The sequence below is a fragment of the Gossypium hirsutum genome, chromosome A03 (assembly GCF_007990345.1).
Source record: "Gossypium hirsutum isolate 1008001.06 chromosome A03, Gossypium_hirsutum_v2.1, whole genome shotgun sequence".
Classification (NCBI taxonomy): Eukaryota; Viridiplantae; Streptophyta; class Magnoliopsida; order Malvales; family Malvaceae; genus Gossypium; species Gossypium hirsutum.
In genome coordinates, this window is record NC_053426.1 from 18,627,174 (window position 1) to 18,643,062 (window position 15,889).

The 15,889-nt window shown below is 33.0% G+C and overlaps 1 protein-coding gene across 3 annotated transcripts; it reads left to right on the plus strand.

Moving 5' to 3' along the window:
• The first annotated feature begins 1,085 nt into the window (after positions 1 to 1,085).
• On the plus strand, positions 1,086 to 13,871 carry LOC107948596 (uncharacterized). 3 transcript variants are annotated; one of them, XR_001697478.2, is made up of 20 exons: positions 1,086 to 1,344; positions 1,459 to 1,528; positions 1,768 to 1,810; positions 2,372 to 2,449; positions 2,582 to 2,666; positions 2,759 to 2,841; positions 3,714 to 3,771; positions 4,156 to 4,266; positions 4,817 to 4,874; positions 5,105 to 5,201; positions 5,894 to 5,929; positions 7,800 to 7,936; positions 8,122 to 8,192; positions 8,292 to 8,345; positions 9,483 to 9,625; positions 10,222 to 10,362; positions 11,426 to 11,656; positions 11,864 to 11,923; positions 12,054 to 12,190; positions 12,310 to 12,383. XR_001697478.2 is itself a non-coding variant. In XM_016883210.2 (20 exons), exons 1-20 carry the CDS (start codon positions 1,224 to 1,226, stop codon positions 13,408 to 13,410), a joined length of 1,947 nt encoding a protein of 648 aa, XP_016738699.1. In that variant the 5' UTR covers positions 1,086 to 1,223; the 3' UTR covers positions 13,411 to 13,871. The 3 variants fall into 3 exon arrangements, 2 of the variants coding, with proteins under 2 accessions (XP_016738699.1, XP_016738698.1); XM_016883210.2 differs by lacking the exon at positions 12,054 to 12,190 and adding an exon at positions 13,406 to 13,871 and having other exon boundaries at positions 12,310 to 12,574; XM_016883209.2 differs by lacking the exon at positions 12,054 to 12,190 and adding an exon at positions 13,406 to 13,871 and having other exon boundaries at positions 12,310 to 12,570.
• The last annotated feature ends 2,018 nt before the right edge of the window (positions 13,872 to 15,889 follow it).

A 15,889-nucleotide genomic window follows, 5' to 3' on the forward strand; every position in this document is an offset into this window, starting at 1 on the left:
CATTTTTTAATAATAGATCTATAAAATGTGATTTGGAGAGGGAAGCTTTCTTACTCATTTTTCTTACATATAACAGATAAATAAAGGGAAAAAGCAAGAAGATAAAAAAAGAATAAGCTTAAATTAGTGGCTTTTGGAGCAAGTGAAATAGTGGACAATGGCGCCACCGGTGGTGGACTGTCAGTAATTGATTCCATTTCATGTTAAGAGAAAAGATTAGATGAAGAAGATGAGTGGTTAAGAGTGATGATGAAGAAGATGAGAAGAGAAAAGATTAGATGAAGAAGATGAGAGAGAGGGACAATAAAAAAAAGATTAAATTTTTTATAATTAGGTGGGTGTTAAATCAATTTTAAAAATAATTTTTTTAAATATAAATACATGAATTTTTATATAGTACCATATACAAAATACCCAAAAGAAATTTTCAACAAATTAATATTTGAAATATAATTTATAAAAATATCTCTTGATATTAATTTTTACCATAATATTCTTATTTTATTTGTAAATATAATTAATTTAGATATGCAAAATATGTATCAATAAAATAAATAAATAATAATTTATCTAGTTTAAGGGTTATAATATGTATTAATTCATATTTTAGGTAAAATTTTACTAAAAATTATATTAAGAATGTTATTAAATTATATAATTTTATTTTTATTTAATTATATTTAGTAATAATTATATTAAAACATGATTAAATTATTTATTATTTTAATTATAATCTTAATAAAATTTAATAACGATAATTATGTACTTAAAAAAATCTATTAAAGGTACTCTAGTTATTTTTGCCTATTTTCTTATATTATTACAATATCATTTCATTGAATCAAATATAAAAATATCATTATAATTTTATTCCATTTCATTCAATCAAACAACTAAATTACTAATTATAACTCTATTCTTTCGTAATTCTATTGCATTAGAGCCAACCAGAGTTCACTTATTTTGGTTTAATGTATAAGAAATCTGCTTTAATCAGAATCTTTATCCTAGCCAATGATCTTACGCCACGCGTTTAATTTCACGTGCCGCTTAGATACTGCAGTTTACATAATTGTAATCGACGACTAAAAGAATTTGCTTTTTGTACTTCACTTTTTTCCTTTGTCGCTTTGGCACTTCAAACATTCAAAACTCGCTTGCTCGGCAGTGATCTCTCAGTCTCTCTCTGAAGAAACCAGAGGAATCATCGGCGAAATCGAGCGATGGCCGGAGATTCTGCGACGAAAATCAAAGCCTATGCGGTGCCTGCGGTTCTATTCTCTCTTTCCATGTTATATCAGCTCGTTCTTCTCCCTCGTGCCTTTCCCCCTTCTCATTACGATGGTGAGTCCCAACTGTGTATATATATTCGTATTTTTATCAGTATATTGGACTTTGTTGCTGGAATTTTTTGGTTTAAGAAGTATAGTGATTTTTAACTTATTAAATGAGTGGTAGTTTTGGGATTAAAGACATATTGTTCAATGGAAGAAGTGAAAGAGGCGTACGAGAATCTTGAATCCAAATGGTAATTCTTCAATTTCTTTCTACTTAAATTTTTACAATCTTTTTTTAGATTGAAAGAAAAGATTGAAGAGGTTAACATATTGATTATCTCAAAATAAATAAATATGAAATATAATATATTATGACGTTTCAAAATATATGAATATCACACGGATATACGAATTGCCAGGCTTTGATTAATTTGTTGGTTTTCGGACTTTACCATTTCTTGTTCGCATGTCTTCAATCGTATTGTTTCAGGAATTCAGGACTGGAAATTCCTACTACCACTGAATTTATCAAGGTCGGTTAGTTAAACTTCTTTCTTCAATTTTATTTACTTATTTGTTTTCTTTGTTTCTGCAAAAAAAAAAAAAGAATAAGAAGAAGTTAATTCTGTTTTTTAGCAATTTATTGCTCCTAGCATTTTGAATTATTAATAGTTACGTTACTTTCTTTGCTGCCTCACTACTTGCATTTTGCTTGCGGAAGTACAAAAGAAAAAAAATTGCATATCATACATGAGTAAATACTAATATTTCTGAAGAATTTAGAGGATGTACTCCATCGGTTTACAACCATTATGCTAGAATTAATGTAGCTTCTTTGCCATTTGGTAAATTTTAATCAATTACCATCAACTATGATTTATTTTCAACCATTTGTTTTTAAGTAACTTTTTCTAAGACACAGAAAGCAAGCAGAAAAAGCAACAATCGCATGTAGTTTTAACATTGCTCCTCCATGATTAGATGAAGTCACATTTAGCCTTAGCTAAATGAACATCGTAGGCCATTATTGAAGATGCTGAGGTCAAATTATATAGTAATTCCATGAGTATATGGTGTTTATCATCTTGTTGCAGATTCGGTATGCTTATGAGCTTTTGACAAATCCCATATGGAAAAGGAATTATGATGTATTTGGAATTAATGAGCAAGATGTAAGTATTTCTCTGCAACCTACTTGCTGTCCATAGTTTTATCTCCTGGAATCATCTCCAAGAGAGAGGGAGAGAAAGATAGCCTGGGTTTTGTATTATTTTATTGAAGGGTTTTACTCCCATGGTCTGCAGCATGTTCTGGAAAAACTCAGCCAACAATATGCAGGGGAAAAGTTCTCTAACATAGCACTCCCATTACTGCGTACTGTTGCTTCTGGTATTGAAATTTTGAATCTTTACATTTTTTTCCCCCATACTATGAAAGCTTTAAAAGTTAATGTGAAGCCAAAGAATGGGCACTTCCTGCAGATACTGGAGATGATGCTTTTAATGTTATTACTTCCAAGGAGTTTCAGTCTATGTTTCAAGATTCCAAACCATGGTTACTTCAGGTACATACAACCATTGACTGATATATGTTTGCATAGTATTGCTACTTTAATTAGATTTCCCCATATATTATAAAATCTTCAATAGTCTAGTAGCCCATGCTGCTCATATCCAAAGGATAGTTTAAACAGTCTCCTCATTCATGGAGAAAACTAAGAGTTTACATTCAGGAGAGGAAGAGAGATTCATTCTACCCTGGGACTTACCCGTGTTGAATTGGTTACTTGGCAATCTAACAGCTTAATATTTTAGAATTTTATTTGGTTTGTTTATTGGCGAATTCAGCTTAAGCTTATTAAAACTCCCTAACTTAACCAATTTCCACTCAGTACCATGTTTAATTGGGGTTAACTCAAGCAGACGGCTATCTCTTATTCTTGGATAAATTGTTGACCATGCTAACTAAGTTCTCTAATGACCACATTAATACATTCACATGTCATCATTTGAGACTTGGTTTGCACCAAGGTACTCGAAATCCCTCGCTGATCTGGTACTCCCTCATTCATATAATTTCTGCTCATTATGTCCCCGTAGGTACAGTTGCTCCCTCATATAAGCCCTTTGGAAATGGAAAGAACCTTCTTCATCCAACTGTCCATTCTGTTGAGCGTTAGTGCAGAAAGGTCCTTTTTTAGTGCCATACTACTATGGCATGTTTCACATTCAAGAATGAAATGCCCCATATACTGTAAAATTTATCTCAGCCTTTACACTGGTGAATATGCATGTTCTGTTTGCTTTTGGTTATGGATTTTAGATTTATTATTACCAGTTAGTGCCTACGCAATTTTATCATGGATTATCTGCGGTTCACCCCCCCCAAATAATGACTTACGAAATCATAATAAATTCTAATGATATTTGCGTTTAGGTGTATTCATATGGCAGCAATCAATCTGCTCAATTTGCTAATTCGTGGAAAAGAATTGGTATGCTCTTTTGCTGAAAGTTTGGGATCTAGTAAGAATATTTATTTGCTCATTACAATGTAGATGTGACAGTTCTTAGTTATCTATGACATATGGTAAAGATATTGATTGTAGTATGATTACTTATATTCATTTTCAACTCAGATATTAAATTAATAATTTGCTATGATACTTTCGAGTTCTGATTAAGGGCTTCTTTGATATCTCTTTTTCTCTGAATAGGTGTAAGAAAATAAGATATTTCATTGAAAAAAAATATTAGAATTCAGTAGTGTAATTTGTGTTGGTTGATGTTTTCTCACATAGTAGAATTGTTCAGAAGTTGAAATCACGGTCATATTCCTTTAATATTTTAATGAATTTATGTCTTCCCTTCATATTCAGCTGCTTTGTTGAATGGGGTTGCAAACATTGGCATGGTAGAACTTGGTGAGGTTCAAGTTGCAGCCTACCTTTCTGAGAGAAAGCCAATGGGCCGGTTCTTCTTCAGGAATGGTTAGTGGTACTCTTATAACCTGCTAAAATATAACTTTGCTCCCTATTACTGTTTTTGGTGTTAATTTTAAGACAATTTACTGGAATATAGAGGGAGTTCCCTGATTGGTAGAAATTGTTAGATGAACATAACTTCGCTTGATTTTCTTCAATGAAGACTGAACTTATTTATATTAAAGTTGTCAGTTGCATTAATATTAGCAGTGTGTATGCCTTATACCTAGCGACAAAGTCATGGTTTTGTGATGAAGATGATATAATCCCCACTATTGTGCTGCCAATTATGCCAATTATTGAGCGAAATGTTGGTGCCATGAAGCAGCCAAATGATGGAGGAATTCAGATTGTATTCTCTGAATGGAAGCAATTTATGTTTCTTTCTGTATGAACTAGCTGAGTTCTCTTCGGCATACTTTTCTTCTCCCCCCTAGTAGATGCTGTACCACCGACAACTGGAAACTGCTGTTTTTTCATTTATCTTTTTGAAACTTTAACTTCAGCATGACCAAGCACTTCTACCTTCAGTTTAACTTAATAATAATGTATATAGGTCTTCCTTCAGTGGTTGCTTTCCCATCAGGGTGTAAAACTTCAGACTGTCTTATCCGGTAAGTTACATTTGAGGTTCGAAATCAAAAGAGAAAAAGGATAAATACTAATAAAGAATAAGTAAAATACATGAAGCACAGTTTTTTTATATAGTGAAAAGCAATATCTTTGTTTTTATGTTTACATTATACATTTTTCTATATCTCCAATTATTGTAATTAAATGTCTTCTGTACTTGTTACAATTTTTTTCTGTACTGCTGATATCTTAAATTGACACTATTGTATAGGTTTGAGGGAGAGCTCTCTGTTGATGCAGTAATAGATTGGTTTGCAATGGCCGTACTTAACTTGCCTCGCATCTTTTACTATTCAAAGGAATCATTGGTAATGTATAGCATCTCTTTGCTGACTTTTTATTCTTAACTAAGGTTTTTTTTTTTTTTGCCCCCACTTCTATTCTAAATCATGGTTCAAATTTGATTGTCATTAAAGTTTTCTTAACTAAAGATATTTTCTGATATCACTGGAAAAATAAATTCCTATGAGGAAAGAAAAACAAAAACAATTATCATCTTTTTGCAAGTTTAATCTGTTTTATTTAATGCGTCAGTAAGATGAATTGTCAATTGTCTTCGTTGTTATCCTGATAAACTTTACTTCATAGTCATAACATCACTGGCACGTTGTTTGTTGCTATTTCCATGCCCCACTGTTATTCTTGTTAAATGCATATGGGAATGAATTCTTAATCTTATCCATTTGAAGTCAATGAAAAGAGTAATTTCAAAATTATGCATTTATTTTGAGCTTATTTAGGTTAACTTGGGTGTTATGCTTGACATACTAGAACTAGATGCCCTACTATATCTCAGGTCCTCAAACTCATTCCACTGTCAAATTAATAGTTATTCATTTCTTTTTTTCTCTTTTTTGATGAAACTTTTAAGTGTTTGCATTTCTTGTTATATTTTTCCTTTTGAGTTCTGTTAACTTTGTCGTGTTTGTGTCTTGCTGATTTTCCACAAATATTTTTCTACTATTGGAGAAAATAATCTTTTGTTTTTTAATTATATCAGGGGCCAAGGTTTCTGGCAAAAAGCAGTCCCCATAAGGTATGTTTTTTTCTTTCTTTCGTCCGGTTTCATTTTTCATTATTCTCTAATATGGTCAAGATGAATTTATTTCCTTTAATCTCTCTAGATTTGTTTGTCAGTCTATTTGTGCCACTCCCTTCTAGGTTGAATCTCTGCCTTTCTGCCCTAGAGTATTCCAAAATATTTCATCTTTCTTTGTTTAAACTCCTAAATTTAATTATTTTTCTATATTCTATTATTAAAAACATTTTGAAGTTAGAAATTACTACTATTAAACATCAATGTCATCATCCACTAACCCCTAAATCTAAGATTTCTATTTGAGCATTCAATATCAAATGGAAATGGTATGAATAGGGATGGAAACAGAGCAGGGAGGGGTGGATGTTGCTAAATCCACCACCGCTCCACAGTTGGCACACTTTGCGCCACCACCTCCATGGATGTATAATTTTGAAATCCGCTACCACCTTCATGGATGTTGGATGCATCCATCCTTGCTCCACTTCAATTTAATTTTTACCACTTATTTTTAATATTTCCAGTATTTTTAAAGCCAAGTAAATATTTATACATAATTCTTCAAATAAATATTTGAACATAAAATATATGATTTTTCTATAATAAATTATTACATTTTCACCCTTTTAATAGTTATATATATGTAAGGATAAAATGGCAATTTTATATAGTGGAGTGAGGTGGGGCCAGCTATAAACCGCTCCATACCCACTATTCAAAGAAAATTCCACATCGTTCCGCATCCACTTTTAAAAAAATAAAATCCACACTATATGGAGCAGATCAGTTCAGAATCCATCGGACGGTTTGGGTTTTGCCATCCCTAAGTATGAATAAGATCTTTTTTGGTTATTAATTTAACAGAAGATCTAATATTATTACCAGACTGCACTTCTCTAATGTTTTTCTGTTTCCCCTTCCCACTTTTTCTTGGTTATTGAATAGCTTGTGTTTTGCGACTTTAAACAGTTCTTTATTGCTTTCTCAGTTTGTTAGTTGTTATATATCATTCTTGTTTGGGCTTCGGTCCTTTAGTAGATCATTTGTGTACTGTACTTTTATCCTTGTAGATTCTTTCTTTTAAATTTTCACCAGATTTTCTTATTCAAGTTGTTCAAGTGGTTTGTGTGTTTATATATATGTAAGGGTTTTCCCGTTCAGTGCTTGTTGAAAAACTACCCATGTAAGTCCTGTTGCATCTCTCTTCCAAATTATATTAATCTTCCTCCTTGAGTATCAAGTAGAAAGAAATTTCAAACAGAAAGGAAAAGATAAATATCCTCATTCATACTTGGATTTGATTTTTGTTTTTTCGGAAAAGCTTGGATTTGATATTCAGTAAGAACAAGAAGGTACCTGGTAGTACTGTATAACAAATCAATGCTAGAGTACTATACTAACAAATTGATTATAATGGTGTCTTGAATGGACAATGCACAAGTTTTTGCTGGAAAGGGTTCTCAGAGAAGAGGTTGTTCCATTTTGTGTTGTGTATTCTTCCATCATGTTTTAGCTTTTATTTGAAAGCTTTCTATAAAGTTTTTGTGATCCTGTAATATTGATTGGAATCTGTTTGTTTGTTTCTTAGGAGCCCTTTCTACCTATTAGCATAGCATAGATTTCTATGCTGTAATTGTTGATATATTTTGCTAGTAACGCCTTATGTATATTTCACAGTTGATATTCATGACATGTAAGATATTATTACATGGGCATTCTTGTCCTTGTTAGTTTTTCCCCTTTTTAGATAAAAATTATCAACATTTGAACGTTTTGAATGTTGAATGCTCTTCCATTTTGTTAACTAACCTTTGATTTTTATGTTTCCCATTGTGATAATGGATTGTTACATGCTTCGGAATTGTAGGTAAAAGTAATTTTCTTCTCAAAAACAGGGGAGCGTGCAACTCCAGCAATTCGTCAAGCTGCAAGGGATTATTGGAACTATGCTACTTTTGCTTGTGTCCTATGGCGTGAAGAGGAATTTTCTGTTTGGTGGAATACGTAAGTAGATGGTTTTTCCTTTTCACTTGAGTTGTATGTAAATTAGATATGAATACTATATATAGTTACATATATCTCTGATTTTTTTTTATTGCAATATATAGTATTAGTTGCTGTTTTAGTCTTCTTCCACTGTCTATGATAGATAGCATTTCCCTTGACAGATTTTTATAAACTAATAACAGGTTTGGAGTGGAGTCTGCCCCTGCTGTCGTCTTCTTGAAAGATCCAGGTCTAAAACCTCTTGTATACCATGGTATGTTAGTGCATATTTGTTTATTTATTGATGTCTATAGAACATCAATTTAATTACTGTGGATCATGTACAAAGCTGAACTTTGACTACTACACGCAGGATCAGTAAATGATTCATGGTTTTTAGATGTCTTGGAACAGAACAAACAGCAAGGTATATTTTAGCATTACTTTATATTTGTAGGACTTTTCTGTATTTTGATATAAAAGAAAATATTTTGAAGAATTAGAAAATAACATTTCATAATGAACAAATGCATGCATTTATTTCTCAATCAAATATAAAAATGACCCCTTTTTTTCTAAATTTTGTTTGTAAATAATATGAATTTGCTTTTAATGTTATCTTATTAATTTCTTTTGATCTCTTAATGACAAGGACTCTAATTACTCACTAGCACCCCCTGTTGATAAAAACTGATTCGTGCATATTTGTTTCCCCATGCATGTCACCTTAAAGAGGTAAACAGGTCAAAGATTCAAGACTAAAACTGTGCAGCGTATTGAAATTCAGGCAGCGGAGAAGCAAAGACATGCCCAAATCTATTTTCTCTTTGTTTTAAAATGGAGTTCAATAATGTCCTATCTTATTATCCTATATACATCATCTAGGGACCACTAGCCTGTAGTTCTATGTTGCATAGTGTTGTTACTGGTGCGCATCGGATAGCAGAGTAGTAGACTGCATTCTGTTTCTCAAATAGGTTGTGAATTTATTTTGATTTGCTAAATGGAATGCTTTAGAGAGTCTAGATGCACAGGTATTCGGCGTATATCTTAGCAAAGTTTTGTGATCCATCAGTTGCATAAATTTGACAATAGTTTATTGGAGATGTTATCAGAACTTATTTTGCAGTAGGTTATAGACGTGCTTGTAGTTTCATGACATGACTTAAATATCTTGTTCCAAGATCATTATTCCATTCAACTTTGATGGTAAAATCAGAATAGAAATGACTGATTTCTGCCATTACGTGGTGGATCTAGCATTTCTGGCATATATCATCTATGGAATGAAGTTCAGTATAATACAAAGCATGCAATGAAATGTTGGAGTTTTCTTACTTAGCATGGAGTATGAACTGAAGTTAATTTGTAAGTGGAAAGGAAAACAAAATAACCTGGCTGATTAGAAAATTTCTTGTTGAAATATTATGTGTGACTCCTCAATTTGTGTAAGCTTCATATTGATCTTAGCAATTTATTCCAAGCATCTAATAGCTATCTTTTATTTCTTTTTCTTTCCTTAAGAAAGGGTGGTAGAGTGGTATCTCATTTTCTCTTTTTACAGAGCTCCCTCAGTTAAGGAGTTTGACTTCAGAGGAACTAGGTTGTGATGCTCGTGGCTATTCTCGTGCTGGCCGTGATACCTTGACCTGGTATTGTGCTATCCTAGCTGGAAGGCTGGGGCCAGAACTTGATAGCATGCGAGAAGTAAGCTTTTTTGCACTAGATTATATTCCATACGTTCTGTTCTCTTCATATATTTTTCCCCTTGCAATATCTGCCTCAGCATTTCCTTCAACCTCTTATAACAGTTCTAACATTGTATAATTCTGTTTTGTCTGGGTTTAATTTGTACATATTGCTTTTTACATGGAAGAAGTTAATTAATTTTGTAGGATATATAATAGTTGTTTTCTTTGAAAATATGATTAGCAGTTCATATTTCATTTGTTCTTTAAATCCAAATGACATTCCGGGTTATTGTTACTCGATTAGGTATTATTTTTCTTAATGAGAAAAATCATACACAAACATGGAAAGATGGAATCATAAGTCTTAAATGATTGTAAAAAGATTTGTTACACTCCAAACAGCCATATTGGAAAGAAAGAAAGTTGAATAAAGGATAATACACAAAGAATTATGTCTGTGTTCATGTGCTTATCTATGCATGTGTATCTATTTTGTATCTATTTTCAATGTAATACAATGATATACAAATTGTATTTAGCATTTCAACGGAGAACAATATGATGGCCACCTCATTGATTTAAGGAAATGGGGTGAACTAATCTAGATTATAGACCATGCGCAGGGTCCAAGAAACATTATCAAAATCTAGTGAGTTGAAGGCTGCAAGTGAAGATGAGCACTCAATAACAGCTGCTGTTGCTTTAAAAAGTAAGCGATTGACATTAAGCTGGCTTGATGGGGAAACACAAAAGGTGTGTCTTTATTATTATTGTTGTTGTTGTTGTTGTTGTCGTCGTTATTATTATGATGTTGATGATGATAAAATATGCTTAAGTCCCTGTACTCTTCGTAAATTTGAAATTTAGTCCCTACATTTTTATTTCTTGGAATTTAATCCTCTACTTTTCCGATTTCAAAATTTAGGTTCAATTGTTAACACTGTTAATTATTTTGTTAAATTCAGGTTCATTATATCATTTTTTTAGTTACATTACTACCAATGTAGTATTTTTTTTTATTATTTCAAAATGTCGCACCAATCAATTTAAAAAAAAAAATTAACAATGTTAACAATTAGACCTGAATTTTGAAATATGAAAAATAGAGGGACTGAATTCCAACTTTGTGAAGAGGATAAGGACCTATGGCATATTTTAATCTTCTTCTTCTTCTTACTAAACTTAAGGATGCCTGAGATTTTAAGGTTAAAAAGAGCCCTTCTGTAACTTGCCTAATTCTTCTTTCTTCCGTTTCCTTGATGGGAGCATCTTTCATATTATGTTTAGGGTAAGAGCCGAGTCAAGAGGTATGCGAAACTGTGGGAACTGAAAAGGGCTTATAATAAGATCTAAATTTAGATAACAATGCTTATGATGGCTGACCCCAAGCCTGGGCCTGAACACAGTGATTGATATCGATATTTAAAGCAAGCCTTGAAAGGCTGAAAGTATATTAGTCATCAGAGATCACAAAGCTTTCTTTACCAAAGAACTTTAGCTGATAGGTTATCAAACTAAACATTGTAACTCCTATTACTGTCCCTATTTTACATGAGCAAGCCCAATGGGTTTGCAATTGATTGAAGCTTAAACCATCGCTATCTTTTACCAAAATTGATTCATAGCATGACAATGGGTGCCAGGCTTCAAAAGCTCAACCAATTCGTCATGTGGGCTCTCATACCATGATAACTAATAATTAAATCTCAGATTGTCCAAATTGATATTTTATCTCCTAAGAATTAGTTTATTTTTAAACAAAAACTTTATTCTATCCATCTTACAGGTTTCTAACCTCTGATTTGTTTTTCTCCAGAACTACTGTTTTTTCTACCTTAATATTGAAAGTAGTTATGAAACATGTGGACCAAGGAGAGTTCCAACTGATGTCCCTCGGTTATTCATTATCCGCTATGAAAGGAATGCTACTGAAGATACTTTTAAGGTAGATAAGAAAGCAAAAAGTATATGGGAATTCCACCAACAGGAAGTTGATCCTGCTGCACAGCTTTCAGTGACTTACAATGGGTCAGCTGAAGTTTCCCGGGTATAAGCATTTATCTTGTGTTTAGCTACAGAGTCAGCTACCTTCATGCTTAAGCTTTCATCAAACTTCATAATTTTGCATCATATATTTTCTGATGTTCTGTCGAGGATTCACGCCCTGTAAGAGATCGGAGATATTTGAACCCTTCTGAAGCCAATATATAGGCATTTCCTGATTGTCCATCAATGTTGTTTGCCACTTTTGCAGATCATCCAGTGGATGTCAAACATAATTGAGGATGGTGACTCCAGGAAACTCCCCTTCTATGTAAGCACCATATTGTTCCTTTTGAGAAATTTCGGAAAGGCTTATATTTATGCATATTCTTTGTTTCAATTCTTTATGTCTACGTTTCTTATTATCAACTTATGGTTTGGGGCAAATTCTACACCAACAGGTAACCTTCTCTCCACGTTCATAATCAATATATATGGGTCAATTCAGAAATTTTTGGCAAGTAACATTTCTGTTGTTTATGTAATGTTTCGGAGAGGGGAATTTTCTTGCCTGGCACACAGTACCATAAGTGAGAGAGTTACGGTTGCTTCTTTATGTTTATGACTGAACTATAATATGGTTAAATTATTACTTTGTTTTCAGTTTCCTTTGAAACCTTGAACTTACCGCACAGACTAAGATTTATTCCATTGCAGAGGGTAAAAACACCAGAGCTAGTTCCTGAGGATGCAGAGCCTTTCTGGTCAAGAGGTCCACAAGGCTTACTTTCCAAAAGCATGGGAACAAAGCAAAAAATCCAACGCACTATAATTCGAATATATGATTATCTAGGTGATCCAAGGATTGGTCCAGCTTTGCTTTTGGGAGCCTTGATGTCCTTTGGTAGCATCTGGCTGATGAGGACTCAACAAAATCGTTCGGTTCAGTCAAGCCAACCGAGCCAAGCAGATAATGGTGTAGGTGATAATTTAAGAATGCACCTCTTTTACAGTCTTCAAGTAATGTAGCTATTACCCTAACAGGAGTCGGTAATAATGACCATTTTCATGCTATGTTATCTAGACTTCAAGCAAGTGTCAGGTACAGGCATGAATCTAACATGGATATACTCAAATTTTCAAGTTTTCCTAGATATTTAGAGGATCCTACATCCACACTTATGTCTGAATAGGGGTATCAAACATAGGTGTCAGATATGGATATTTTAGGTAAAATTAAGAGTCCAGTTAACATTGGCTCCCATATGCATTCACAGGAAGCTAGACACTAGACACAAGGGGCACATTGTGTTTCATCTCAGATGTGCTACATGCCTTAAAGTAGTTTGATTGGCAACCATGGAAGCTTTTAACATTCATCTGTCTTTGTTTGTTTGCCTTTTTCCTTGACAAAGAAGGAATAGATTAGAAAAACCCGTGTTACTCGGTCTTAGGTTTGAATATTGGATATAGATGAGTGTCTAAGATCGAGCATGTATAATTTTTTAAAACCTCTCCATATATTTGGAAGGTCATAATCCTTTACCATGTCTAAATATATGTCGGACTGACACATATATTGGATACGGGTTAAAAGAGTAGATAACAAAAGCATCAACTAAACCGAGTCTTCATAGAAAATTTTGCTGGTTAGTTCTACTTTACTAATCCCAGTACATGATTTTTTTAGCAAGAAGAACAGAAAGATATCTAGTTCATTGTGTATCTTTGCTTTCTGCAGATGAGATTTTCCTCTTTAGTCCATTTAATTGTAATTATATTTTGACCACTAGCTTCTATATCTTCTTTCCAGGATAAACTGAAACCAAGAGAGAGATGCCGGGAAAGGAATGCATCGAAACGCAACTTACCTCCTTCAATAACTGATTTTGAGCCAAAGGATTCATACCAGATGCCACTGTCGGACTCGGACTAAGTCGCTTAACAAAAAAAATGCAAATCCAAAAGTAGAAAGCATGCAATGTAAGTGGCTACCAGGTGACATAAATACATACATGACTAGGATTTGTGTGCCTTTAAACGAACAGGCTGTCAAATGGACACATCTTGAGGCACCCTTGACACTAAATAGAAATGCTCATGCAATAAATTTTCTCCCACTTCATTTTGCTTAAATTGAGTTAGGGTTGCTTAAATTGAGTTAGGGAAAATTGGTTTTTGCAGTTTTCTGTTAATGTTTGCAAAAACAAGATGACAATATCTATGAAGACTGTGTAGCATATCTTTTAGTTATTATACTATTGAGGAAAATTAGTCAATTGAAGGAAAAAAAAAATACATCACTAACCAGTGTAGGCTGACGTGGTATTTAATTTTTATTAAAATATTGATGTAATGTACCAATACTTATTTATGACTTTAAAATAAATATGAAAGATGCTTTAATTATATAAAAAAAAGGGTAAACTACACCGGTCACTTTACTTTTAAGTAGTTGACAAAACAGTCATTCAGGTTTTAATTTAGTCACTTAACTTTTGAAAAATAACAAATCATCACTAATCAATTTCCATTGGATATGTAACGGAGGTAACATTTTCTATTACAGACTTTCATTTTTCATCCCTCTTTTCCATCCCTCTCCCGCTTCCTCACTAGCCCTCCCCTACTCTTGATTCTCTTTACCTCCTCTTTTTCACCACCATCCTTTTTCCTACTCTGATTCTTTTCTTCTACCCCTCCTTCCCTTTGCTAACCCTCTTCACCTACTATGATTCTTTCCCTCTCTCCCACTCTAAGAAAAGAAAAAGACCTACCCATCATGTGTAGAACATTTGAGTTCAAAAACATTGGAGACTTGGTAAAACCAACTATGATGGATGAAAGACAGTGACAAATAACAAAAAGCTTAGCCCAAGCAGAAATGAACATTGCTAAGCAAAAACACCAGAAACCTAGCAGGCTAAAACCTTTACGAGGAAGGAAGAAAAGATTCTCTAAAGTCCAGAACCTAGTAGCGACTACATTCCCAGGGAACTTCGGCCATGAAAAAATCAACACCCATTATTGGGATTCAAAACTTGGGAATAGATCTCTGATGTAAAGAGACCTGCAAAAAAAGAGAAAAGGAGAATGGTCGTATGCCCTGGAAAAGGGGACTGAGTATCGAACCATGGAAGACCCATAGCTGATGGACCCAAAAGCTACCCAAATTGACACAAGCTATTCTGAAGCTTCTCGAAGGGTCAAAACCCGAGTTGTTGATAATCCTATATTGCCACATTGTTTAGAAAAGGATATCACAGCTCCTCCACTAGTAGGTCAACTGTATCATTGCTGATTGCCTTGCATTGCTCTAGATTTAATCCCAAGAGGGTCTGACCCAATTTTCCAAGTGATGGTAGGCTTTTGTTAGAAAGCAAATTGCAACCCAACGTTTTAGGCGATTTTTACTAGCAGGGGAGAGAGAAAGAATCAGAGTAGGGGAGGGATGGTGGGGAAGAGGGAGAGGGATGGAAAACGGAAGTCTGTAACGGAAAATGGTTAATGGTGACTGTTTTATTATTTTTTAAAAGTTGAGTGATTAAATTAAAATCTGAATGATTGTTTTGTCAGCTATTTCAAAATTGAATTACTATTGATGTAATTTATCTATTAAAAAAACATAAATATGAAATATGGGTACGACTCTAAAATGGCATGGATAAAGTAAATAACTTATTTTTTTGTAAATGCCACAACAAATTTCTTCTATTACGTGATATTTCTCAATTGGAAAATGCTACCTGTCAGACGAAACTAACAGAGATGGTAATAGGCAACAGCTCGGATCAATTTTAGGAAAAAAAATAGTTTGTAATGCTATAATTTTTAAAAATCCAAATCGAAATTAAATAATCCCAGGTTGAACTTTATTGAATTAGATCTGTTAGGACTATTAGTTTGTTTGGTTATTAGTATAATAATATAAAAAATTTATTTAATATATATATTGTAATATGAGGAAAAACTAGTGAACATGATGAACAAATAACCCATCTTTCAGTAGGTAGATTATTAATAGTGTAATAAACATATATTATTTTTGTTTGGTTAAAGTGTTAAACAAGTAAAACATAAGTATTTTATAAAATATCAAATTTGGCAATAAACCAATCACTTATTTAAAGAATTACGATGCAACAAATAAATTGGTACGTCATAAATCTTAATCCAAGAATTCAATTATAGGCATAAAAATGTTTGCTCCAAGACATAAAAATAAATGGGTACACCATAAATTTGGTTATCAATTTATCTCTCAATTATTTAAAAATACTTAAATTAAATATAACTT